We start from the raw sequence: 27,346 nt of genomic DNA, 5'->3' as shown, positions 1-27,346 counted from the left end.
AGGCAAGCAGAGCGCTCCGGGCAGAAGGAGAGAAGCCTTGAGCAGCCAGGCATGAAGCGGTCAGGGCCTGGGGCTCAGCACCTTTGGCCTCTGACCCAGATTTCTGCAGCAAATGGGCTGTAAAAACCCTTCCCGGGAACAGCTCAATACTTGCCTGTTGTTGAGATCCCTGTCGGAGGCCATAGCATAGAGCCGACTTGTGTGGTGGTCACTTGCGGTGTGATGTCTGCAGATCCCTATAGATAAGATAGAGGCAGGTGTGTGTGTGTGAGAGAGAGGGGGAGAGAATGAATGAAATTAATAGTTGACTGTATATACAGTGTTTTCACCGACTGCGGAATATAATTCATGCTTTGAGTATGGAATCTTTATTTCCTCTCTCTGTCACACACTAGAGCGGAGGTGGCCAGCCTGAAGCTCTACGGCTATTGAGGTACAAATCTGTCACCCCAGCTGCAAAAAACTGTGCCTGTGGATGATGGGAGTTGTAGTCCAGCAGCAGCTGGAGAATCTCAGGTGGCCCATCCCTGCTCTGATTGGACGGCGTCCAAATAGCAGACATGGGCATTCAAAATGCAGAAGAACATTTGTGTTCTGGGGGAAATGTGCAGGCCCAAATGCAGGCGTGCCCAAAGGTCCTTGGAAAGGTGTGCCCGTCCCTTGAGCCTGAGGGCCGCTCTGAGGCTCTGCACTTCCCTGCAGTGTACAGCCTGTGTTCCTCCATGTGCTGGGGGTTAGGGAGCACTGTTGAAAAGGAACCAAGGGTATCGTTGAAACCCTTGCCAGCTCCCCAGTGGCGAGTGCTCCCAGCCGCCTTGGCAAAACAGCATAGTCTGGGGGCACCTTAAAGGCTAAGGCATAGATTTTGTTTATTTATTTACATCTATATCCCACTCTTCCTCCAAGGAGCCCAGAGCAGTATACGGGGTTATGTTTATCTTTACAACAACCCTGTGAGGTCGGTTAGGCTGAGAGATAAGTGTTTGGCCCAGAGTCACCCAGTGAGCTTCATGACTGAATGGCGATTTGATTTCGGGTCTTCCAAGTCCTAGTCCACCGCTCTAACCACTATGCCATGCTGGCTCTCAGCATGTGACATGCTGAGAGCCAGCATGGCATAGTGGTTAGAGCGGTGGACTAGGACTTGGAAGACCCGAAATCAAATCGCCATTCAGTTTGTGACTTAAAGACTGTGACTTAAGCTTTTGTGGACGAGGGCCTACTTCTTCAGTTTCATTTTCCTGTTGCTGTGTGTGTTAGGAACATAGGAAGCTGCCATATACTGAGTCAGACCATCGGTCCATCTAACTCCGTATTGTCTACCCAGACTGGCAGCGGCTTCTCCAAGGTAGCAGGCAGGAATCTCTCTCTCCACCCTATCTTGGAGGTGTTGCCAGGGAGGGAACTTGGACCCTTCTCCATGCAAGCAGGCAGGTGTTCTTCCCAGAGCAGCCCCATCCCTTAAGTGGAATATCTTCTAGTGTTCACAGGTTGTCTCCCATTGGAATGCAAAGCAGGGCAGACCCTGCTTAGCAAAGGGGGCAATTCCTGCTTGCTGTCCCAAGACCAGCTCCCTTCCCTTGGGTGTGCACGTGTGGCATGGCCTTCCCAGCTTCCCCCGTGTCTCTTCTCCTCCGCCCTGGACGGCGAGTCTGCAGCACCTGCTCCATTGTCTCCGCTGGGAGAGGAGAGGGCCCCAGCCGCGCCTCTGACAGCAGCTGCCTGGCTGGGCATGAATCCCAGGAATTCGGCAGTGCCGGAGGAGAGCGGCTGACTCCTCCTGACCTCTGACCCGGGGGGATGATACAAGCCATCTTCTGTTTCTCCTCAGACTGATTATGGGGTCAGCACAACCGCTCTGGCTGTCTCGCTCCCCCTGATAAAGTGTCTCGAGTCTTTGGCGCACAATAGATCTGTCAGACTCTCGGCACAAATACGGGAGGAATGGGGCTAGGAGGAGGCAAAAGTGAGGCACCATGTTGCCTTCTAAAAAAAACATCGTGTGTGGATGGATGGACGGACGGATGGACGGACGGACTCTGGCAGCAGCTTTTCTTCTTTGCTTGCTGAGAAACCCCAGGATGATGAGTCTTCATGTGAAGAAGCCATCTTGGGTCGTGCTCCTTTTCTCCCTCAAGCCTGAAGCATAGACTCATAGGAATGTAGGAAGCTGCTATATACTGAGTCAGACCCTCGGTCCATCTAGCTCAGTATTGTCTTCCCAGACTGGCAGCGGCTTCTTCAAAGCTGCAGGCAGGAGGCTCTCTCAGCCCTATCTTGGAGATGCTGCCAGGGAGGGAACTTGGAACCTTCTGCTCTTCCCAGAGCGGCTCCATCCCCTGAGGGGAATATCCAACAGTGCTGACACTTCTAGTCTCCCATTCATATGCAGCCAGGGCAGACCCTGCTTAGCTAAGGGGACAAGTCATGCTTGCTACCACAAGACCAGCTCTCCTTTCCTAATTGTAGGCCCCAAACTTGGGGTTTTTGGGGCCTTCCAAATTCACCTACACTTATAAGTTGTGCTGTCAAGTTGGGCATAGCCTCAACTGTGTTGGTTTTGCCTTACAGTAGTGGGAATGAGGACTCAAATCATTACAGTGCTTGCATGGCAGTAGAAATGAGAATTGTTTAGTTCTTGGAAGTTCTCAGGAGCGACGGAGTGGATTTGAACACTGGGTTGGGTTGGGTTGGTGTAGTGGCTCACCATAGTTTTGTGCATGGTGTATTCCCACTGGACAGTGGTTCCCCCCCCCCCGCCATATTGTTGCTCAGGCAGTGGGTTGGATGTGGGAGGAGCGGTCTGCAGTGGGAATCGCCCGGTCCCCTGTGGCGGGTTGCCATACAAAATGGCCGTTGTTGTCTGGAGTCATTCAAGTTAGTTTCCATGTGGTAGTGGTAACGTTTGTACTGGTTCTATGAGCCGATCAGCAATGGAATAATTTGCTTTGGGATTCCCATTCCATGTTGGTGTCTGAAGGCTCACTTTGTGATGGTGACCGATTTTTTTAATTTGGGAAAAGTCGTCCCACTTTTAAGTAGGAGAGCTCATGTGTTTTCCTGATGGTACCACATTGAACTTCACTGTTTTTCAAGTGGAGGCCACTTTAGCAAAAGTAATTCCATAAGGGAATTAGCAAAAGTAGTTCCATAAGGGAGCCATTTCCCACTGTGCTGACCACCAGCTCCTGGAGCTGGGTTGTATGGGGCTCAACAGGGCTCAGTTCCCTTTACAGGAGCCAAACCGGCACTGGGCAAAGTACTGCACTGTGTGGTAGCAATGCTCACCTCCATGTGGTGCCAGAGAGCTGCAATTAATGTTCTTGGGAGGCGCCATTGTCCTGGGGGCCTTGCAATGAAGAATACTGCCGTAATGCCACCAATGGTGCTGTTAGATAAAAACACACCCCTAGCCACAGTTCAGAAATCGCCACCTGCCTGCTTATTCCCATGAGCTGGGTATGTTGAGGAGAGCTGGTCTTGTGGTAGCAAGCATGACTTGTCCCCCTAGGCTAAGCAGGGTCCGCCCTGGTTGCATATGAGTGGGAGACATGGCTTGTGAGCACTGGAAGATCTTCCCCTCAGGGGATGGAGCTGCTCTGGGAAGAGCAAAAGGTTCCAAGTTCCCTTCCTGGCAGCATCTCCAAGACAGGTCTGACAGAGACTCCTGCCTGCAACCTTGGAGAAGCCGCTGCCAGTCTGTGTAGGCAATACTGAGCTAGATGGACCACTGATCTGATCTGGTAGAAGGCGACTTCCTATGTTCCTATGTTGAGCCTCTCATTCACTTGGCAACCTGCCCCATTAGAGGCTGCAATAAGAGTGTTCATGAGCTGCTCAAAAACAAGCACGGTGGTTATGAAAAAGATTGCAGAGTGCCTTTCTCCGGCAGTTGATCATCCCCTTTCTTTTAAGACATCCAGGAAAGGGTGATTCTTCACCTCCCCACCAGCAACGTGTTGCATTACCCCAACCACCGTTCTTACAGTTTGGAAAGTTTGTGGTCTTGTTTCTCTTCCTCCCTCTGATCCGGTCTCTCGTTTCTTCTGTTGTGGCTTTGGTAATTAGCACTCTTGACAGTACCTGGAGGCCCAGCTAAGAGCCAATCCTCAAAGGGTTAGATGTTCTAAGAAATACAGGTAATGTCACCCGCCCAAAGAATTCGTACTGAGGACAGAAGAAAGAGTGGGAGGAAAAACAGAATGCAGCCTGCCCAAGGAGGGTTACCTGGGGAAGAGAACCTGTCTCTCAGGTTGTCCACTTGACTGCACCGTATTGGGTTGCTCTCCCTCACTCCTTCTCACTTTTGTCTACCGTTCTTGCTCCTTGTCCGAACCAACAGAAGAGAAACATCACAGATCTTGCCTCATGTTGGTCTAACTTTCTCCCCAATTTTAAAGAATTTACAAATTTCACACTGGTTTTTTGGGGTGTTTTTTTTAAATTGAGTTTGGCCAAAAGCTTTAGTGTCTGTAAAACTAGAATTTCAGTCTGGAAATCTGCTTTCTTTCCTACATTTTTGACCCCAAGCCCAAGATCCATCTACTGAAGCTGAGAGTTCCAAATTTTGAGGTTTGTATTTTGAAAAGTACGACTGCAGCTTAGTATTTGGATTATTGTTGATGTGTTATGTGATGATCATCGAAATCACCCTGGATGTTGTGGAGGGTTTTTTTGTGGCTGAAGATGGAGATTTGTGTTTTACTCCAAGGCATTGACTGATTTTTTGAAGCCCCGACCCCTGTAGCATTAGTACCACTTTTGGTACCTCCATGATTATGAAAAGACGTCCTGCATATGCTTAAAAGCTCTCTTTCCAATATTCATATATTGTAAAAGCCACTTGGCTTAACATAACCATGTTAAAAGCAGTTGTATGAAATGGTGTATCATATTGATGCTCGCATAATTCACTTTTGTTAGCTTTGAAGCATGGGACAAGCTTTGAAGCATGTGGCGTGTACTTTTTTAAAAATGAAAGCACCTCTGAGCATGTGCAGAGTGAAATGCTGTGACTTTCTGAAGTGGTCTTGCCGCAATGTCTGTTTTTAAAGATGAAATAGTCTGCATAGCAAGTGATGGCGAGGTGGTTAAAATTAAGGACCAACATTATTACATTGAGCAATTCGGGAACTGGGAAGATGTGATCATAGTGACGGGCTTTTGAATTTTTATTATTATTATGGGGGTTGTTTTAGACCAGGCCTGGTGAAATTGAACAGCCCTGTTTTATATTGTAGTCCTGTGCACTGTTATGCACTGCTAAGCCTCCGAGTTCAGTAGAATGTGTGTGCATAAAATGAGGTGCAGAAAGCACTTTTTAGTTTGGGATCCACAAATGTCCACAGTGGCATTTGGAATTTTGCATGAATTGCAGCTCCGATGAGGCTTGATAGGGAGGCAGAATCTCCCCACTCACCCTTTCCCCCCCCTCCAGTATTGCTTTCCACCCTTCTTTGAGTGCACCCACATTCCCCCGCCCCCTCCAAGTGCCTGTCCCACCTTCCCCAAGTCCTCGTCCTCCTTCCCAGTGGCAAATACAAAAGAGGAAATCCTCTGCCTGGGCCTGGAGTGCTGCTTGCTTTTTTCTATTTTTTTTTTAAGGAATCCAGAGTGTCTGCTATTGAGAAATGAAAAAGCTCCTCCAATTAGACGCTTTGGTGCTGCAAACTTGAGGCGAGGCACTTGAACTGTCACTGTGGAGCCTTAATTAGCAGCTGCGGGTGAGGGGTCAGCCACAACTCAGCGGTCTTGACAAGCCTGCTATCAAGTGCGAGGCAGAGGAGGAGGCAGGCAGGCAGCCAGGGAGGGGAGGGAGGCGAGGAGCAAACAAACGCGGGCGGGGGGGGGGGGAGAGAAGCAAAAGCGCCCTCAACTCAGGACATATCCTGGAACGCAGAGAGAGAGAGAGAGATGCAGGCAGGGCTAAAAGGGGAATGAAATGGCTGCTCCCTCTCCGAGCTGACTCCCTTGCTTGCTCCAAGGATTCCGCCCCGCAGCTGCTTGCTTTTGTCCCGAGCTCTGCTCTCCCCGCCGCTCCGGGTCACTTCTTCACCTCCCCGAGCCCCCAGGAAGACGCCTTGCCTCCTCGGGACCCTGGGCGTGCCGAGGGAGTGCAAGGATCCCTTCCGTCTTGGAGTGACCCCATTCCAGAGGGCGAAGGCAGAGGTCGCCATGCCGCGGAGTGCTGCTTAGAACGCGCCCCTTCCCTGCGGCGGCCAGGGCATCATGTTGGAGATGAAGACCTGGTCTTCCCTGCTTCAGAGTCTGAGTGAGTGAAAGTGGATCTGCCTCTGTTTCATCGGAAGTCCAGCTCCTGTCTGTCCCCAGGCTGGGGTCTGTATGGCAAGGGCACCTCGCTCACTTGGGGGGCACCAGTGTGTGTGTGTGTGTGTGCGGAGTCTCTTTCCCTTGCATGTTCCTGCTAGCCTGGAGACTGGGAGATGGTGGCCAGCCGCCTTCTCCCTCTCCAGGACGGTGCTCATGTATCTAGCAGGAGATATTTTGGCGGAGGGGACTAGTGCACAGAAGCTGTAGGCTTGGAGATCCAACTGCCTCATTCTGTCTCCCCCCTGTGCTTCCGTGAGTCTTTCATCACTCACTGCCGGGCAGCCAAATCCTGCAAAGGCTTCTCGGTCTGGTTAATTACCTTGCTCTTTCTGGCTTCCTATCTTGCTTTGGGCATCAGGGCCTGGCACCACTAAGAACAGAAGGCTGGACCGTGTGAGGCTGAACCCCAATGATGTTTGCTTCGGAAGGCACTCTGAATTGCGCCCTGGCCCCTTGCTTAGGGTCTTCTTGCTGATTTGCCAGACCCTGGTGGCCACTGGCCAGCCTGAAGGGACTCCTGGGGTGCTTTCCCCTTGCAGCCTGCAACTTGGCTTGTTTTCGCAAGCCCTCTGGAGTGCTTTTGTTCTGCAGGTGCGCCTGCTGCATACCTGTGTGTGGATTGCGTGGTTGGGATGGGAGCCATTGAATGGATGTGCCTGTCTTTGGGCCACAGGAGTGGGGCATCCTTACCTGAGTACTGTTTTGCTCCTTTGCCGCTTGTGTGCCTCAGTAGTCGGACTCGGGTTAGAAGGTGAAGAGGTGGCTCTTTCCGACTGATTGTAGGCCCTGGTGGAGAGGGGACCAGTTTTCGGGTTGCCAAAGCTCAGACAGGGCTTGCTGGGAGGTGGAGGGAAAGGGACTCTGGATTGATTTTCAGTGAATCGAATGAGGGACTCGGAGTCTGGCAGATCTCGATAGGGAGTGCCTCTCTTCATCGCAGCTAATTAACTCTACTTGGCCCGCAGTTTCCTGGAAGGAAAAGAGCCCCTGCGTTGACAATGACTTCCTGACCTGGTGAGGCTTCACCTTTGACCTCTGCCACCTGACCTCTGGCCCTTTTAGAAAAGGGCTTTACATGCAAAGTTATTTGATAGCTAATCCAGCCAGGATGTTGGCGGTCTTGTCTCTTGCTTGTTAGCCCCTGCCTGTGCGGGGTGGCGGTAGCGGGGAGGAGAGGGAACCCTGTGTGGAAGAGGCAGTTTTGATTGCTTGCAGAGTATTTGGTCAGGAGGTGGAAGGTGGTGAATGGGATTTTTGAGGGCAGCGGTGTAAGGCACAGTGGGGGATATTGTCAAAGGTTAGTATAAACACTGGTTGTCCTGAGAGAGTAGCAAGAGAGATGGTGGTACCTTTTGGTCTTTTCCGTTATGTGAGCCAACTTCCAAGTTATACAGAACTCTTCTTCCAGGCTGAAAGCCAATGTGGAGTAATGGTTAGAGTGTTGGCATAGGATTGGGGAGACCCGAGTTCAAATTCTTGGTTCAGCCATGAAACTTACTGAGTGACTCTGAGCTGGTCACTTCGCTCTCAGCCTAACCGACCTCACAGGGTGGTTGTTGTAGTGGTGGTGGTTGTGGGGGGTGAACATAATCATTATGTTTTATAGTGGGCTGCTCTGGGCTCTTTGGAGGAAAAGTGGGATAAAAATGCAAATAAATAATAAATAGGTTTCAGAGAGAACAGCCAGAATAAGAAACCATGTAAAACGTTGTAAGTGTTCTCTGATGACTCGCCAGTGGCTTGTGCTCTTGAGGCCTAGGGGAGAGATGTGTGCGGTCTGGTGTGAAGGCCTGGTGCTTGCATGTTAACTTGGTACGATGGGTGATTCTGCCTGTCTCCCCCTCCTCCCTGCTAGCTTTCCTTGCTGCCTTAGTGCTGTGTGACATTGGCGAGGATGAAGGTTTCGGGAGGGGAGCCTTTTGCAGAAGGTCATGGAAATGTGCTGATTACAGGCCTCTTGAGTTGGAAAAAGAGCTTAGAGCAAATCCAAAACCCATCAGATGTCAGATTAGGCTGTTCAAAATTTTTCTGCAGGTTGGCAGCCGTGGTGATGGATCTCCCCCCCTCCCCCCGCCCCATGTGCACAAAAATATAGCTCTATCAAAAGCATCAGATATTGGAACGTTAAGCAAAAGCTGGAGACCCCAGCAGCTCTCCATTTAGGAAGCCCTGACACACACACACCCCCAGTGCTGTGGAAGAGCAAGTGAGGGCAAAGCTGGAAAAAGAGGAGCGTATCCTGCCACTGAGCTCCTTGGGGCTGCAAGGCAACAGGTGTCCTGCCAAGATGGTGCTTTGTACAGAAAGGACGGGGTTCCATATTTTGTGTGTGTGTTTGGGGCCAGCCCGAAGTCTCTCTGTTTGCTTTGGGGGCTTAGTCCTTACGGTTTAGAACAGGACAGGTTAGAAAGTGGACCATGTGCTTGATTCCATGAAGACTTGATGATCAAGCACCGTATGGACCCCAGCATAACAAAACATCTTGTGGCACCTGAAAGAGCATTTCTTCCAGCATCCCTGGGCAGTTTTTGAGATGTCTGTCTGTTCTCCATTCCGGACACCCCCACTTTGTTTCCCACCCTGCAGTTCCATCCTCCTGGCTTTCCACCTTCCTTCCCCTGTAGCTTGCTGGATACTGCAGAAAAGGAACTTGTGGCTAAATCCCAGCTCAGTTCCTTGTTGCATGGGCCAGGAAAAAGGCCAAGAAAGTGGCTAATGTTCAGCGAGTGAGGATGGGCTGGAAGGTATCTGAACCAGTGTTCCTTCTAACAGGGACTCCCAGAAGGTGTTGACTACAACTTCCAGAATCCCCAGCTACAATGGCTTTTTCTTGGGGATTATGGGAGTTGTAGTCAACACCATCTGGGACTCCCTGTTAGAGGGAACACTGATTTGAACCTCCCTTGCCCAGATCCATGTGAGCACTGTAAATTCTTCCCCTTAGGGGCTGGGGCTGTCCTGCTTGCACCTGCCTGCTTGCATGCAGAAGGTTCCACATTCCCTCCCTGGCCTGGCAGTGTCTCCAAGACAGGGCTGAGACAGATTCCTGCCTGCAACCTTGGAGAAGCCGCAGCCAGTCGGCGTAGACAATACTGAGCTAGATGGGCCCAGGGTCTGACTTGGTAGAAGGCCGCTCCCTGTATTCCTGTGCGAGGGCTGTGCAAAGGAGCACTTGAGCTAATGGAGGCAGCACTCTGCACTGCTCTGCCGTTGATAATAAAGCCAGGAGACCTTCAGCGAGCAGAGCCGCTCCAGCATCCTGGCACTCGAAGTGAAAAAAGCCAGTGGGTGGGAGCTGCTTGTTAGAGCTGCTGCCGGCTAATAGATGGAGGGCGCGGCAGGCAGAGGGCAGGCTGTGCCCTCTCATATGGAGAAGGCCAAAAGGTTCCAGCTAAGCTCTTCTGGCATCAGAGTTCCCTCCCCTGGGGAGGATTAGCAGGCAGGGGTTATGCAGACAGACAACTGGGCAAAGCTGTTTAGATCGCGGGGAGCTGGAAGTGGCTCAGGCTGTAATCAGAGCTTGATGAGGAGCGGGGTAGCGAGGGGTGTGTGTGTGTGTACAGTGCAGAACCCGGGCTAGAGGGAGGGAAGGGGGCACGGCGGCTTCTCCGTGGGGCAGCTGCCGCCGCCACAGAAAAGGCAGGGAAGAGCCCTGCGCCTCGGTCCCCCAGGAGTTTGCTGGGTGTCTCCTTCTAGCATTGTTTGCAAAGGAGACCTTTTCATGCACAGCCTTCTCCGTTACAGGGTGATGTCAGAGTTTAATTTTGAGTCTGGCCTCACCAGAGCTCTGTCTATAGTGGCTGGAACTCTGTCCGGGAACCGAAAGCAGACTCGCCTTGAGTTCTGTGTTTCAAAATGCCTGAAGAACCTTGCTGGATCAGTCCCAATGTCCGTCTAGACCAGAATCTGGCTTCCTGTGGCCACCTTCTGTGAAGCCCCAAAGCTGGGCATGATAAAGGCATTGGCTTTCTCCCACTGCTACCCCCCAGATACTGGGATTCAGAGAGATATAGTCTCTGAGATATACATGGAAATACACTTCTCCTGCATGAATTGGTCTAAACGGCTTTTAATGCTATTGCCATCTAAACACAGGAAGCGGCCATATACCGAGTCAGACCCTTGGTCCACCTAGCTCAGTATTGTCTACCCAGACTGGCAGCGGCTTCTCCCAGGTTGCAGGCAGGACTCTCTCTCCGCCCTCTCTTGGAGATGCTGCCAGGGAGGGGACTTGGACCCTTCTGCATGCAAGCAGGCAGGTGCTCTTCAGCCCCATCTCTTCAGGGGAATATCTTACAGTGCTCACGCATGTAGTCTCTCATTCAAATGCAAGCCAGGGCGGACCCTGCTTAGTAAAGGGGACAATTCATGCTTGCTACCACAAGACCAGCTCATCTCTGCCTGATGTGTATCTGCCCCCCCCGCCTCCACTTTGAGCATTTGAAGATGACCGAATGCTCCATGAGGACTAGAGACTTGCTGCCAATCATCTGGTTGATCAGTTAAAATCAGTGGGTGAACTTCAGCTTTCTTTGTGAAAATGGAGGGAATGGAGGGTCAGCAACAAAACGTTGGGGGAGAAAGCCAAAGCATCAGTCTGATGGAGCGTATTATTGTGTGTAGTAATCTCAATGCATCTGGACTGTTGTCTTTAGGGGCAAGAAAACCTGACACAGTCTTATTCCACAGTTTTGCAGCAGCAGTGTGCTGAGAGCATGTTTTTCCTAGGCACTGTGCATGTCCCCCCCCGCCGACCCCCATTTCCTCAATTCCATGCCTCTTCCATCCTTCCCTCCCTTGGGCCTCTGATGCCATCTACTCATCAGGTTCCTGCTGCTCAGATTGTGTTTTGTATATTTATTAACTGTATTTCCAGGCTGCCTTTCAACCTCTGGTTCCCAAAGCAATTTACATAAACTTAAATAGTTAAAACCCATTAAACAAGTGATCCCCAAAGCCGTAATGATTCAGAGTAGCCGTCAAATTCTCAAAGGCAGAGCATGAAAACCAAAGAACGAATAAAATGGGTTGGTTTTTAAATTTTTTATCTATTTGTGTATTTTTAAAAAACCCCAAACAACCCTGCTCTTTCTCCATTGAATTCAAGAGGCATAGCCTGAATCTCCTCCCCTACCTCCCATTTCATTTTCACAACCACCTTGTGGAGTAGGTTAGGCTGAGAAAGGGTGACTGGTGCAAGGTCACTTGGTGAGCTTCATGGCTGAGTGGGGATTTGAACCCAGCCCTCCCTCGTCCTCCTAGTTTGGCATTCTAACCATGACCCCATGCTGGTTTGCATCATGACTAATCATGATATGCAGGTCTTCCTTTGTTCTATCTGGTCTTGGAGTCACTCCTCTGTCGAAAATAGCAAGGAAGCACACCCTCCAAAGTTTTGGGAGAACAAGGGAGTCACAGAATTCTGGAGTCTCCACACTAAAAGCTCTGTTCTTGTGGAAGATAAGCTCATGTCAGCAACCCCATGCTGTTTTGCCATGAGCAGTTAGACTGTGACTGTTCCGTGACATCACAGTAGATCAGCCAATGGCCAGCGTTCATGGCTGTGGAGAACTACGGAGGCATCAAACTGGTGACAGCCAGTTTGATATGAAGCTCCAAGCAGTCTGCCATTAAGAGTTCCTGAAGGACACATCATGGCATTTGTTTGCCAGGGCCCTCAGGATGTTCTCCTTGGCACCTGCTCCTAGAGCTGAGGAAGACAAGGACGCAGCTTCTAGTGTGTGGATCAACCCTCTGTCTCACTGTGCTGTTTGGAGAAGCTGTGGATAAAATGGCTTCGCCGCCCCCAGACTGAACAGGCTAGCTGGTTGTTGTGTAGCTTCTCCTCCATCCCTGTCTGATGAGGAAGCCTGTTTCTTATTGATGGGCAGCTCTGGTGGAGATGGACGCTGAGCATGCTTGTTGTAAACTGAGTAGTTATCTTGCTCCAAAGGAGTTGCAAGAGAAAGATGCAGTTGCTGTGACTCTTCAATGCTTGTGCATCCTTTAAAAAAAACCCCAGGTCTGTAGTTATATCCCCAAGGCTGCTCCGCTTCTGTTCTGAATCCGACCGTAGCTTGATAACCACCATAGTGCGAAGGAGTGGGATTTTGCCTTCCACCGCAGTGCATGGCTTGGCTCACTTGGTTGAGTAATCTGGAGTTAATATTCCAGACCTCTTGGAGCCAGACCTCTCTCCCTCTCTCCCCCCTTGTCATTGGGATTGTGCAGGTTGACTCAGGGTGAGTGGGGGGAGAAGGTCTTGCCTTAGGCGTTGGCTCAGCCCTACAGATTAGATCTTTTGCCCTGGATGAGCCAGATATGTGCAGGAGCTCCGCCGTGCCTGTCTGCTGATTAGCACCTTCCTCCCCGTCTTGTTTGGCAGCACACCATTCCTGTTTAATCAAGATTGAGTTGGTACCTGTTGTTGTTACAGGATGTGGGTCCCAGCCGCCTTCTCTTCATGCTGCAGTTTCTGTTCTTTGCTCCCCCCTCTGTGCTTTGGTTTCTCCAAAGCACAGAATAATCAGGGTTGCCAACTGTCCCTCATGACACAGGATGTCCCTCATTTCAGGGATGAAATGTTGGTCCCTATAGGGACTGCATTTGCCCCTCATTTATTCAATAGCATATCATTCAATTACATAGACGTCAATGATACGCAGGCTCTTGATTACCGCTGCACACACCTCCCAGCCAGCCAGCCCGCCCAGCTCGCCCCCACAAACTTGTGTCCCTCATTCTGGAACTTGTGTCCCTCATTCTGGCAATGAAATGTTGGCAACTCCAGCACAGATAGAGACAAGTGACTGGCCCAGAGTCACCCAGCAAGTCTCATGGCTGAATGGGGATTTAAACTCGGGTCTCCCCGGTCCTAGTCCAGCACTCTAACCACTACACCACACAATGCTGAGCTAGATGGACCAATGGTCTGATTTGGTATATGGCAGCTTCCTGTGCTCCTAATCCATCGATTTTTGTTCTGGCAAAGGCTGATGGCTGGGTATCCAGCCAGGAGGATTCAAGCAGAAGGGACTAATTTGGGTCAGGAGAGAGCCAGAGGCATTTTTAAAGCAGGAATTTGGGGTGCACATGCAAGATTGCCATATCTGAAGTTGCTTGTGCCGCTCCAGCAAACAAGATTCCATTTGTTCCCACCACGCTGCCTCCTGTCTGTGCACGGAAGCCCTGCTTTTGCATGAGCTCGGCTTCCCCCTCCATGAGGCCTGCTGGTTTAGCAGCACTGCCTGGAAACAGAGAGGGTTAAGATTCCCCCAGGAGGGGAGGCCTCCAGAGTCCTGCTGCAGTTCAGCCATGAATGGTGCCTTTAATACTCCATCCTTCAATCCTTATCTCTCCTAATTTATTGGACATAACTGGTGGCGCTGATGGATCCACAGCTCAGACCTTGGCTTCTAAATTTCAGCATTAATAATCTCAGCCTTCAGCCAGCTCTCCAGATGTCTTTGATTTAGCTGCTTATTCGGGAGGGGCTGCAACCCCATGTCCCTGGTGCCAGCGCTAATGTGGCCTGCTGACAATATATTTGGGCTGGGAATTACATTTCCCTGATGAATTAATTGACCTCTTGGTGACTGTCACTCCCAGGCCCTCCTCCCTTCTTAGGCAGGGACGGATTTTTCTAATGAATGGGGTCAAGATCAGCTCTTTGCCTAGCCGCCCCTTCCTCCCATTCCTTTTTTCTCCAAGGCATGAGACGGGAAGTGTGTGTGTGTGTGTGTGTGTGTGTGTGTGTGAGAGAGAGAGAGAGAGAGAGAGAGAGAGAGAGAGAGAAACAAGGGCCTTGCTTAATCTTTAATCAGCTTTTGGCTAGAGCACCCTCTACCCTCCCCAGGCAAAGGGCTAATCATGGCAGATACAGTGCATTCCCCAGGCTGTTTCTGTTCCACAGGAAAGCACCCAGACACCATTGTTGTGATTGCATCCCCACTGAGGCCATATCCTGAGCTGGGGTGAGCGGAAGTCTTTGCAGGATCGGAGCACTGAAATTCGTGGTCCCAGGGCATGGTCTGATGGTGCATGATGTAGCCACCTTGTTGAAGCAAGCTAAGGGGGTCTAATGCCTGGATAGATGATGCCTGGGAACCCCATGTGTGACACTTTCCATCTCATGACCGACGAAAGGTGGGATGTCTAGATAATGAACACTAGGGTTCAAAACAGGGATGAGTGATGTTGCCTTGCTGAGAAGTCTGCTTATGTTGACATGTCCTACATTACTTGGCTTGCTTGTGCTTGCTCTGAGGAAAAGCTGTGCTCTGAGAACTGATGTGAACTTAGGCTTGAGATGCATGTGCATGTAAAGTGTATATAATATATGCACACAGTTTTCGTTTTCCAAAAACTGAAAGGTGACATGATATTACCACTGTCACCCCTGTTATCCCCCTTTGTTGCTTCTGTCTCTCTAGTAACTCTGATCAAGAATTGCAGGATTTTGAAGCATTACGGAGACCCGTTTGACCCAAACCAGTGGTGTGTATGCCGCAGGCAGCGATGGGTCTGTGACAGCTTCACTGGTCTTTAACACGGTTGCCCTGCCTCTCTAGACTTGGATATGTGTGGCATGTGTAACTAATGGCACTGGGCAATCCTTCCATCCAGTGCAACCAAGCCAAGAAGTCTACAGATGTAGACTTTCTCCACCCACCTCATTGCATGCCAGTGTAAGACCTTGAGGGCACATCAGCCACCTGGGGAAAGCAGATCCCAACCTTGCCCCTTCTAGGAAAGCTCCCCTGACTTCTCTCACCTGAAGGCAGTCTCGAGTAGCTCTTTACAAGCCATTCTACTACCATAGTCTTGGTTGGCATGATGGGCAGAAACCGAGGGGATTGCAGAACTCTTATCGGTGGGGATGAAGTGTGAAAAGCCAAGAGACAATGGACTCATGCATGAATGTGGCTCCATGGTAATCGGGATCAACCAGGGTTCTCAGGAGGAGCAGAAATGAGTTCTGGGAGATGTCCTCCTTCAAAGCAGCTGAGCTGCCAGTGCAAATAAGGAGTGACTTCTTCTTTCCTGCTGGGTCGTGCTCATCCAGGGAAAGGGGACACTGGAGGCATGTCTAGTTCAATACTGGCAGGCTGTGGTAATAGGGGTTGTCAACCAGGTAGTAATTGGCATGTGACAAAAGATGGCTGTGCAAGGGCAAGTCGGCAAGGTTAGGACTATTTTAATTTATTCCATCCTTTTGACTCATTATGTTTTCTTCATGCCAGCGAAGGAGACAAGGGTGCCCTGTCCAAAGACAGAAGAGGGGTCTGTTGTGGGAGCTTCCTCATAAACAAACAGTTCAAGGATAGGGAGACATAACTCTCAAGAGGGGAGGCAAAGTATCGGGATGGAAGTGTGAAAAGGGGTTGAGAAGCCAAATTCCCTGTCTGTGTGAATGTGGCCTTGGGCATTCAAGGGGCAACTCAAATGCCGGAATGAGTTTCTGAACAAGAGCCATGGTCATTTGGGGGGCTCTCATTTGCACCCTGGTAACTTCCTTAGAATATGCTGACATTTTGGTTCCTCACATGGCAATAGTTAGAGTATGCTTTTTTTTTAAAAAGTGAATGTGATTGTATATGAATTATTTTAATTATAGCTATTGTATGCTGCCTTGAATACACTGGCATTAAGGGTGAGTGCAGGGCAGTGTCAGTCTGTGTCATGTCTCCCCCACCCCCCAGACATGCTACTCCAATTGGGCATGCCAACTCAGAGTAAGAGGCCTGGGTTGGCTGTGTCTGGAACAACCTTGAGTGATATGCAGTCCTGTGCAAAAGTCCACACCTCTCATTTGCTTATACATCATGAATGTTTTCAGCAAACAGTGTGGTTGCAAACTAAGATCCCTGCACAGAAAACAGCTTTGTTTTCCTCTCTTGGAGAAGAAAACAAATCAAAATCAGCTCCTCCCTCCCACCACTTTTTTAAAAAAAAGAACATGTAAACTGAGACAATCCTTTTATACTAACACCAGTGAGGGGTCCAGAGGAGGAAGGAGTTTTCTTAAGCACCCTGTTTATTTATAGGAATAATGCTTAGCATTTGTATAACGCTTTTTGAGTGTGTATAGCCCCTCTCATGTATTAACTTGATATAATCCTTGCAGCAATCCTGCTTGGTAAGTAAGCTGCTATCCCCATACTTCAGCTGAAGCTAAGGGGGGAGTGATTATCTAAGGAGGCCACATAAAGAGTTTGCAACAAAGGTGAGCTTCAAATCCGGGAAGTCCTGATTCGCTTTCAAGTATTCTGGAACTCTTGGCGGGGCAGAAGCAACCTTTCAGCTGTATTTAGAGCAAGGCGCTTACAAGTGAGTGAAAAAGAAACCGGCATTGTTGAAGGTTGAGCTGTGTCCAATGCTTGTTCATATTTGCATTTTGCAAACTATTTGGCCTTTGAGGGTAAGGAGTTAGAGACTGTTTAATTGGAACATTTCTCCCCAGTGGCTTTTTCCTTTCTGCCCAGCTGTTAAGGGCGCAGGACTCTGGTCTCTTGCATAGTTCGAGATCTCTTGTTTTGGGGACACACACAGGCCCCAGCTCTGCCCTTCTAAGCCTGTCTCTGTTCCAGAAACACCAGCATAGGCATTTATAGTGTGTACTAGTAGTGAGGGATAATTTCTCGCTCATTCTCTGCAGTCTGAATGGGGAGGGGATTCATCCTCTAATCAAATCCACACCTCAGCTGCGATTGGATCCGCGGTGCAGGGAGGGGAAGCCGCTCATGTGAAGGCACGCGTGGCGAGTCATGGAAGTCTGGGGCAAAAAGGGGAGCTGCCCTGTGGCTGTTGGGGCTTGCTCTAGGGCTTGCTCTAGGGCAGCCCAGCCCACCTCCCTGGCCTGTAAAGGGCCAGGACAGCAGACCCTGACGGAGCCAAGCTACCCTGCTTCCTCCAGAGCGCCCTTGTGTTCTGCTCATCCCTGAGCCCTTAAAGATCAGGACAGGATTAAATGACACTGAGCTAAGAGAAGCGGGTTGGGGGGGGGAGACATAATCGCCCTCTCTGGTGGCACACCTGAGGACATGCTGCTCTCAATGTGTTTGCTTAATTAATCGGCTAGGGGTGTGTGTGTGTGTGTGTGTGTTTGTGAGAGAGAGCGCCCCCACGAGCGTTGGGAGCCAGCGCCTAGGGTAAACCTATCAGTGTGATGCTTGGCAGCTTCGTATGCAGCGGACACGAGGCTAGACTTTAAATAAGGGTGCAATTATTGTCTGAATAATTGACGAACAACGGGCAACGCATCGGCACTCAGCGTAATGGGCTTTGGGCCGTTGCCACGGAAGAAGCGCCAGGCTCCTTGGCTGTGTCAACCCTTCCACAACTTTGGCGGGGAGGGCAAGTTGGGGCAGAGAGTGGGTGTGGGGGGTGTTAAGGGTTGCTTCTTTGGGCCTTTTTGGGCGGAGGGGGGGGGCTGTGTTGCTTTTGAACTTTGGGTTGGAGGTGTTGAAATGTGGGGGTAGGCCTTAGTTCGGTGGTGGAGCGGCCGCTTTCCATTCAGGAGGTCCCAGGTTCAACCCCTGGTTTCTCTGGGGAGGGCTGGGAAAGACCCCCACTGGAAGCCCGTCAGTGGAGCCACTGCCCATCAGGGTAGATCACGGCCTCTAGCTGCAGGCTGAATCAAATGCGACTTGCTGTTGACCGGTGGCACACTCTTAATGCAGATATCCAAGCACTGGGCATTTGTATCAAGTAATGGAGACTGTCCCTTTAATGTATGTTGCCCAAGAGAGGATTTGCTAGGGTTCAAGAGCACTTTTCAGTGGGGAGGGGGTTCTTAAGCCAGGGCTAGACAAATCCCAGGTGCCAAGGAGTCATGGCGCCGAGAAATTGAACCATGGCGCCTAGGCTAGGCTGTCGAGAGGATGAGTTATTTAATAAAATCTCTTTTTGTCCCAGGCAGCCTAGTTTCTGTCCTGTTGTTTATAAAGGGGCTAAAGAGAAACCCATTCACCCTCACCCTCCACAATGTCTGTCACTAAGTCTCTCATTATTGTCAAGTGTCCATTGCCTGCTTCCTAAATTTTTGGGCTGGCTTCTCAATCCAGAGAAAATGTGTCAAGGAGAAGTCAACACCACGTGGGGATTTTCAGCTGGCCAGCACAAAGATGCATGCATCTTTGCCAAGTGGCACTATCTTTAAAGGGCATCCCTTTACATTGATGCAGCTGCAAATAGCCATATATCTGAAAGTGGGTCACCACCTGGTTTTACATTCTTTGGCCTTCACTCACTCATGGAACCCCTTTAATAACAGAATGCCTGACTGTACTATCCCCCCCACCCCCAATCTGAGAGCAGCTCCTGACCATGCTAAGAAGCTATTCAGAGGTGCAGGCAAAATCGGATTAAGGAGAGGAGAGCTGGTCTGGTGGTAGCAAGCATGACTTGTCCCCTTAGCTAGGCATATGAATTGCATATGAATGGGAGCCCTGGTTGCATATGAATGGGAGACTAGATGTGTGAGCACTGGAAGATATTCCCCTCAGGGGATGGAGCTGCTCTAGGAAGAGCAGAAGGTCCCAAGTTCCCTCCCTGGCAGCATCTCCAAGACAGGGCTGAGAGAGACACCTGCCTGCAACCTTGGAGAAGCTGCTGCCAGTCTGTGAGGACAATACTGAGCTAGATGGACCACGGGTCTGACTCAGTATATGGCAGCTTCCTATGGTCCTATGAAGCCCAGCCTGGCTTTGCCTGCATGTGTGCACCTCCAGGATCAGGCCCAATCCCGGCAGTGCCTCGGCAGCAAACCCGCCTCGGCAGCCACCCTCCAAAGCGAGGTTCGGAGAGCGAGTGCCCTCCTCATCCTGTTTCCATGATCAGCTGGCGGGCTGAGGAGATCGTGGAGAGGGGGGTCCCCACTGCACGATTGCGCAGTACCTCATTGGAGCTCCAGGCAGTGGGGCGACACGGTCCCGCCCCCCGAGCTACTGGTAGCAGCCGGTAATTGTCTGGGTGGGTGATCCGCCCACCGGAGAGGACACTGGTGCTTGTCTGTGGGGAGGAAAGCTCTTTAGGGCTTCCTCCCCGCTAAGCCGCTTGCCCTCTCTCACCCACTGCTCATGAGAAAGGGCTCTAAGAGCTCAGCCTGCAGTCCCAGTGATGACTGGTTCAAGGTCCAGGAAGGAGTTGCGCCGACAACAGGGTCTCACTGCGTGGGGTGCCCAGTCACAGTCGCGCCTGGCATTCTTCAGGCCGCAGTGGTGGTGTGGGGTGGCCGCCTCAGGGCTGACTCTTCCTGCCGCTGTCAGCAACCCAGGCAAGGGTGTTCTGTGCGGCCTGGTCTTTTTGCAGAGGTTCCCAAGAGGACCGGAGGCGAGGGCAGGCCGGGCTCTTTTTCATCGGGCCCCTGAGTCATGGTGGCAAGGAGCGGTGTTCCCATGCTCGCTCCCCTCGCCCTTCCCGCAGAAGCGTGCAGCAGGCTCTGCCGTGCTTTCTGGTGGGAGCCTCCTTCTGTTCCCTCTTACTCGCCATGTATTCAGAACAGATGGATCACCCTCCAGTGAGCCCGACGTGCACCATTAGCGCTTGAACAGCCTCCTCGCCAGTGCTGGCCTGCGTGGAGAGGGAGAGCCCCGGGAGCCTCGCTCGGCTGCTTCCCAGCGAGGAGGAGCTGCCTGGCGTCTGGCTGCGCAGGAGGTGGCCATGTGGCTCATTTGTCCTCGTTACCGTGGTGGCACCTCTCCACAGGGCCGGGGTGGCCTTGACCAGGGAGCCTGGGGAGGGAGAGGCCGAGGCAGGCATGGGGGTGCTGGGAAAGGTGGCCGGAGGGAAGGACCCCACCGTGGAGGTGGCAGGGAGTGATGGAGCCCAGCCCAGAGGAGGGTGGTTGGGAGCTCGGCTGGCCAGCTTGCAGCAGGGTAGGGAGCTGGTTGTGTGGCAGCTAGCCGGAATTGTCCCCTTGGCTAAGCAGGCCCACCCTGGTCTGCATTTGAGTGGGAGACTGCACGTGTGAGCACTGGGAGATCTTCCCCTGAGGGGATGGGCCCATAGTTACGTGAAAGAGCCCCTGCCTGCTTGCATGTGGAAGAGTCCAGCATCTCCAGGTAGGGCTGAGAGAGACTCCTGCCTGCAACCTTGGAGAAGACACTGCCAGTCCGGGTAGACAATCCTGAGCTAGATGGACCAATGGTCTGACTCGGTATATGGCAGCTCCCCATGTTCCTGTGTTCCAGGGAAGGGGAGGTCTGTAGCTCCTGCACAGAGAGTAAGTCCTTCCTGCACAGAGAGTAAGTCCTTCTTGGGCATTCATACTGATGTGGGACATCCAGTCCCACGGCTGGATTTTGACCAGGTGTTCCTGCAGTTGAGTGAAGGGGGGTGGCACTCTAGTGGCTCTGGAGACCTCTTGCTCTTTTCAGGGCCATGGGGTTGATTGGGGCCTTTGGCTGCCTCCAAAGGCTGCTGGCTGGGTTGCTCCTCTGTTCCCTCGTCCTCCTCTTGCAGCTCCTCCACCCCCGCTTGTTCTGTGCGGGGCTTAGGGGGCCTAGATTTGTGGCCATCTTTTAAAGCCCAAAAGCAGAGAAATCCTTCCTAGCTCATTGTCTGCTCCCTTTGGCCAGAATCCTCTCCGGGGAGCGGAAGGCCCCGTCTGATACCTGCCGCCATTCACGGGGGAAGAAAGGAGCCTTGGTGCGCTAATCATGCCGGGGCCTGCCTGGCAATTGATTTAAGTCATTTTATAGAGAAACCTATGCAAAATAAAAAGCCCTTAATCACATTTGTATCCATTTTCAGCCTCAGTAAATCAATTTGGATTGAGCTGGGTGCCACGGTTACAGCTGATTAGCGTGTGTCTATATGGTCAAATTAATGCTAGCCCCGGTTCATCTAATGGGGTCTCCGCCATTTAGACTTCTTGCCTAAGCCACTGAGTTTCAAAGAAAAGGAGAAAGTAGGTTGGCCAGAGTGACACCACATGAAACGCCAGAGGGGAACGGTGCTTCATTGGCAGAGGAGTTATTCCTCTCCCTCCCTCCCCTCCCTCTCCTCACCCCACTCTGGCCTTCCTACAAGCAGAGCTTGGGCTATATGGCCTGCAAAGGGGGTTGCCAGCCACCTCCGTAGCAAAGAAGTTGAACACCCCGTCTTCCAGCAAATTCTCATGGACTCTGCGTTTTTAAGGGTGTCAGGACCCATGGACCGGTCCAAGCCAGAGGTGTGTGGCTTAGTCAGATCTCCATGGGCCAGGGCTGGGGTTTCAGTTCCTTCTGTTGCTCCTTGCCCTCTCCCGGGATCAGCTGAAGCAGAATAAATTATGCAAAGCAAGCAGTTATGCAAACAAAGCAGATTTTTCATGCCATCTATATGGGTCATAGAATTCATTTCCCCCCTTGGTGCAGAATTGGAGGGACTTCTAATCACCTTTGGGTTGGGGCTTGTCTCGCCACAGAATACACGCAAGACGCTGCATGTGCTGTGCAAAAGCGTGATGGGAATTTGGAGACGACAAGCCCACCTCCAAGGATTAAACAAGAGGAGGCTTTTTCAGTGCTGGGAAAACAGCTGATAGAGTGCAGCAATTCCCCTGGCTTCTCTTTCTTTCTGTCTCTTCTTTTTCTCTCTCCCCCTTTCATGTAGGTCACGCAGCAGATAGCCTAGTGTATTTTCCACCCGCCCATGTTCCACACGTTGTGTACTGAATTCCTCTCTGCACGCTCAATTATTTATAATTATAGCTTTAACAGGCTCTGGCACGATGTCCTGTCCCATTAAGGGAAGGGGAAGAACTGAGGGGGGAGAAGGGGAGAACTTGTCTCAGTAGTCCTCCCTCCCTACAGTGTGAACGCAAATGGCGTCCCAACTGCCCCATCACGGACATCTCTCCTGCCCCTTCTAGAAGCTGGGCACTAGTGAGTGATTCCTCAGCAGCAATGGGGAGTGGTACAGTGGAATGGATGTGCATCTTCTGCTGCTGGACACTTGCCCAGGCACAGAGGCTTTTCAGGTGGAGTGCTAGACCTGGTGTTCTCCAAGGAGAAGGTCAGCCCTCGCAGGAAGCTTTCCTAAGATGCAGCTGGCCCATGGCTCTTGATCTTGACCTCCCCACGCAATTAGACACATGGTGGCCCCCCCCCAGGCACTGTTTGTTTCCCCCCTGTGAGCAGAGTGCGTTGTCCTTGGTGGTGGCCCTGCTAGCACTTCTAAAGGCGGGGCGGGGCGGGGGGTTGACCAGCCCCTCTCCATTTGGGGTTCTGCAGGCTGGGAGAGTCTTTCCAGTGACGTCTCTTCCAGGCCTGGAGCTAGGACAGTAGGTGCTTCCACAGTGCTAGAGAACGTGTTCGTTGGCGTCATGAAGTCCTCCTGGGTGGGTTTCTCAGGTGGGTTTGTGGCTCTGGGGCCTCTCTTTGCTGCCTTCTCTTGCAGTGAATCTGCTCTCTGCTTCCGGCCTCGAGTTTAAGTAGGTGGATCTGCTTTCCACCTTGGGTGGGCCATCCTGCCTTTTGAGGGAAGGGGTTGACTGGGTGTCCTCTGGGGAATCTTTCATCTCTGTGATTCAGTGATTGCTCAGCTGCAGTCAGTGGCAGAAGTGAGGCCATTTTGGTGGGCCACCCTGTCTCCTCCTCCATCTTACCCCCCATCTTACCCCCCCCTTCTGTTCTCTCCCAGACTCACTGAATATGCGCGTACACGCACACACACACACACCCTGCTCTTTGGAGGAAAAAAGCAATAAACGGATCTTTGCATCTGGTGGCTGCTTAATTCGTTTTCAATAGGTTTCAATCAATTAAATGCAATCTTGGGGAACGGGGGAAGGTGCACCAGTAATTGGCTAAAATAAATCACTTGGCTCTTCCCTGGGCAGTCGTGGCTGAGGCAGAATCAACACTGCTTCTTAATCAATGCACAGGAGGCATCGAGGCTGGCTGGGGTCTGGGGGAGGGTCTGAGTGCATCCGGTGTGGCACCAGGGAGCCGGCCCGCGTCATAGGCAGGGAGTGCCAAGGGTGGATGTGCCTGCTCCGTGGGTGCCCTCTGAGATGACAGCCCCGTTTTCCAGTTGGCTTCCCCCTCCTCCCTTTTTCCGCCCTCCCTCCCTCCCTCCCTCCCTCTTTTATTCCTGGGAGATTTTCTCTACCTTCAAGGCTTGCCTGCCTCTCGGCTGTCTGCCTTTGTACTCCGCAGGCAATGTTCTTCACTTGTGCAGCATCTGCGAAGACGCAGCCGGGAAATCAAGGCAGGGAGGCTGCCTGAAACAGCCAGTTTCCTCCCACCTCCCTTGGTGCCCAGGCTGCCTGCGTGAGCCGTGTCAAAGGCCTGCTTTCCCCTGGCTTGGATGAACTGCTGCGAGAGATGCTTCCCTTCTGTAGAGTAGCCTCTGCCCTCGGCTCTCAGATGGCTTGTGCCTTTGCTCCCTCTTTGCAATGCTTCCCGGCTGACCTGCCCTCCTCCTCTTGGCTTTGCAAAAGCTCCGCTGCGGCTCACCTAAGCCGAACTTGCAGTCCTGTGCATTGTGGAAGCCAGAGCGGGGCGGCCACTCTGGAGGGCACATTTCCCTGCTAACTAGGGCTGTTTTTCTTTCATCGCCTGCTTATGTGAGTTTGGGCTGACCAATCAGTCGATTAAATCTGCGCAAAAGAAAAGCCACGGTTCTAAGCAGGGGTGGAGAAGCCCGGCCCTCCAGCTGCTCTTGAACTACAACTCCCATAACCCCCAGCCGCAGTTGACTGCGATGACGAGACCAGCTAGAGATGACGCATACACACACTCCGTTCAGAAATGTAAACTCCTCTGAAGCGGGACCATCCATTCCGCCACCTGAGGACTCATTCCTCACTCAGCAGTGTGGATCCAACTTGCAGTGGACACTCGGGGGAGTGCTCCAGCCTTCCAAAACCTTTACTCTTCTCCCTTTTGCTTCGACCTTCCCCTCCCAAAGTTCTGGAGGCTCACGAAACCTCCTCCATCGCTTGCCATGCAGCCCCAAGGCGTTGCAGCAGGGAAGAGGGTATGAAGCTAAGTGGCTGCCGTGAACAAACTGCCAAGGAAGGGCGAGAGAGAAGCGGAGATTAAGTTGGCCCAGCATTTTGGGGATGGAGGGGGAGAAATAATGCCAGAAATAATGCCAAGATACTCCCGTTTCCCCTTGGAAACTGCAGGGAAGGGGCTGCAATTTCTTCAGGAAGGGCAGCTGCTTCCAGAGTTGTTCAGGCCCTACCTTGACATGGTCTGTGTCCTGCCATGCGACAGAGGAGGAGAGCTGGACTTGTGATAAAGTCAAGTTGTGTCATCGAGTTGGTGTCGACTCCTGGCGACCACAGAGCCGTGTGGGGAGTTTGGGCAGAATATAGGAGGGGTTTACCACTGCCATCTCCTGCGTAGTATGAGATGATTTATTTGTTTGTTTGTTCATTTATTCGATTTCTATACCGCCCTTCCAAAAATGGCTCAGGGCAGTTTACACAGAGAAATAATAAATAAATAAGATGGATCCCTGTCCCCAAAGGGCTCACAATCTAAAAGAAACATAAGATAAGACACCAGCAACAGTCACTGGAGGTCCTGTGCTGGGGGTGGAGAGGGCCAGTTACTCTACCCCTGCTAAATAAAGAGAATCACCACATTAAAAGGTGCCTCTTTGCCAAATTAGCAGGGGTTAGGGTAAGATGATGCCTTTCTGCACCTTCCTATATTGCTGCTGCCCGATATAGGCATTTCCCATTGTCTGGGAAACATACCAGTGGGGCTCCGAACTGGCAACCTCTTACTCCCTAGGCAAGTTGCTTCCCCGCTGCACCATATGGTAGCAAGCATGAATGGTCCCCTTTGCTAAGCAGGGCCCACTCTGGTTTGCATTTGAATGGGAGACTACATGTGTGAGCGCGGCAAGATATTCCCCTTCGGGGATGGGGCTGCACTGGGAAGAAGGTTCCAAGTTCCATGGCATCTCCAAGATAGGACTGACTCCTGCTTGCAACCTTGGAGAAACTGCTGCCAGCTTATGTAGACCATTCTGAGCTAGATGGACCAAGGGTCTGACTCGGTAGAAGGCAGCTTCCTGTGTTCCTATAGCTGCTGGTTAGCAAAGTGCCTATTCCCCCCCCCCTTTTTTTTTAAAGCACAAGAGAGAAAAAACTTATCCCTTGATCAGAGGAGGTCATTGCCTCTGTGGTATTACAGTTGTAAGAACTTGGCTGGGGCGGTGGAGTGGGGAGAAGAACACTCCTGTGAACCTGCCTGCAATTACTTGAGCGCAGCACTTTTGATTGCTCCATTCCAATTAATTAAACACGACGGTGACCCAAATTATTATTTCTTGGCTCCATAGAGTGTGGTATTTTTAACCTTAACTGTCTGGGGCCGTGTTTAGATTTCAGACCCGGGCAGAAGTGTCACCCGGGGAGAGCGATTGGTATGGAACTGAACTTCGCGGATGACAAAACCTGCAATTAGACACCGCAGTGTCCCAGAGACAGGCCCTTAAAGCTGTCAGAAGCCGAGATCCCGTCATTTGATACAGCTCTGTCATTATGCGGCTGAACCTCTTAGCTTCAGGTAAATAACCCGTCATGCCAGGGACAGAAAGTAGGCAGGCAGGCAGGCTGGCTGGGGAATTCGGATGCCTCCTAATTAGGAGCTGCAGTGCAAAAGATGGATGGCTTCCATCCCTTAATTTCCTTCATTAGGGAGAAGTTTCAGAAGTTCCTACGCGAGTGCTGAGCTGGCAGTTTCAGCTCTCTTAATTCTGATTCCATGGCTCTGGTGGTGGCGGTGCTCTCTCCTCAAAATCCGCTCTTCTGCTTTATGCCGTGCCCCCAGCTTACACCCGTGCTGAGTTCCAGAGCTGGTTGGTGTTCTTAACTATATCAGTCAGTCTTGTCGGTGGTTACTCAGTCCTGGCCTTCCTTCGTCCGTTCTCCGCATCAGAGGGGAGACGCAGCTATCGATGAAGCCTTTTGCCAGTGAGGAGAGGGTCGCAATGTTTCTGCCACTTTTGGCAGCCATTTCCTTGGGTAGAATATAGCAGGAATTTGGGAGGGGAGCCGGTTTTGTGGTCGTGAGCATGAATTGTCCCCTTCGCTTAGCAGAATCCACTTTGGTCGGCCTTTGGATGGGTGACTACATGCGAGCGCTGTAAGAGACTCCCCTTAGGGGATGGGGGCCGTAGCTCAGTGGGAAAGCATCTCTGGTGTATGCAGAAGGTCCCAGGTTCACACCCTGGCAGCCTCTCTCTCCCACTCTTGCTCCCCCAGGGGTACAACGTGGTACTACGTGGCCCATCCGATCCTGAACCTGGATTTCGTAGGTGAACTGGGATTCTTCTCTGACCCCAGATATGATCACACAATGGACCGATTGGGGGCTGTCATCTCAGGACGGGGAAGGAGACCTGGTTTTGCAGTAAACATGAACGGTCGCCTTTGCTAAGCAAAGTCCGCCTTGGTTTGTGAGAACCACAATGGCAGCCTAGAGGGGTCTTGAGTCTGACCCAGGAGGACTCTTCCTCCGTTATTAACACGTGCATGGGTGAAACCAGAAGCGCTCGCCATTGGCTGTGCCCGTGGTTCCTGGCTGGCCCCTCTGCTGCCGCCATCTGTGGGGACTGGAGGTTGGAGAGGTTACGTGTGAATTTCATTATGCTGTTTTCTGGCGATCAATACACTTAAACTTCTGCCTCCCAGCCCTGGTGGTTTTCCCTTCCACGTCAGCATCGGGGGGAACAATTGATGGATCTGAGTCTGGTAAGAGCATAAATCTGGGCCTGCCACAGCCTTTAAAGTGCTTGTCTTGGTGACATATTTGGTTTGTTTGAATGTCTAGCTGTGGGGGAAATCAATCACCTGGCTCCGTTCCTCAGCGACCCCCCCCCACACACACACACATGCACACACCACCCATGCTTCGTTTTAATTTGCCAGTCTGTGGGCTGCGTAGACAAGCCTTCATCTATATTTCAGTCAGGCAGACGGGGTGTCTTTTGTCTCTCCTCTTAATAAATCCTGCCCAACAGGCCTTCGCTCTGTAGTCTTCGCACTTCTGGGTTGCCCCCAAAACAC

The 27,346-nt window shown here is 51.6% G+C and overlaps 1 protein-coding gene across 6 annotated transcripts in view; it reads left to right on the top strand.

The window, feature by feature from the left end:
- The window catches only part of GSE1 (Gse1 coiled-coil protein), a 380,250-nt gene that overhangs the window by 210,307 nt on the left and 142,597 nt on the right, over positions 1–27,346 (top strand). Inside the window, exon 1 of one of the 6 annotated variants that reach the window (XM_053270507.1) lies at positions 5,886–6,271. The exons of the other annotated variants lie outside the window; for them this stretch is intronic. Within the exon in view, the coding sequence (XP_053126482.1) occupies positions 6,229–6,271 (43 nt within the window). The 5' untranslated portion in view covers positions 5,886–6,228. Of the gene's footprint in view, positions 1–5,885; positions 6,272–27,346 lie in introns of those variants that run through there. 6 annotated transcript variants of the gene reach the window in all.

Source organism: Hemicordylus capensis, chromosome 9 (genome assembly GCF_027244095.1).
Source record: "Hemicordylus capensis ecotype Gifberg chromosome 9, rHemCap1.1.pri, whole genome shotgun sequence".
Lineage (NCBI taxonomy): Eukaryota > Metazoa > Chordata > Lepidosauria > Squamata > Cordylidae > Hemicordylus > Hemicordylus capensis.
The sequence above is the reverse complement of the archived record's forward strand: the minus strand, read 5'-3'. Positions and strand labels throughout refer to the sequence as shown.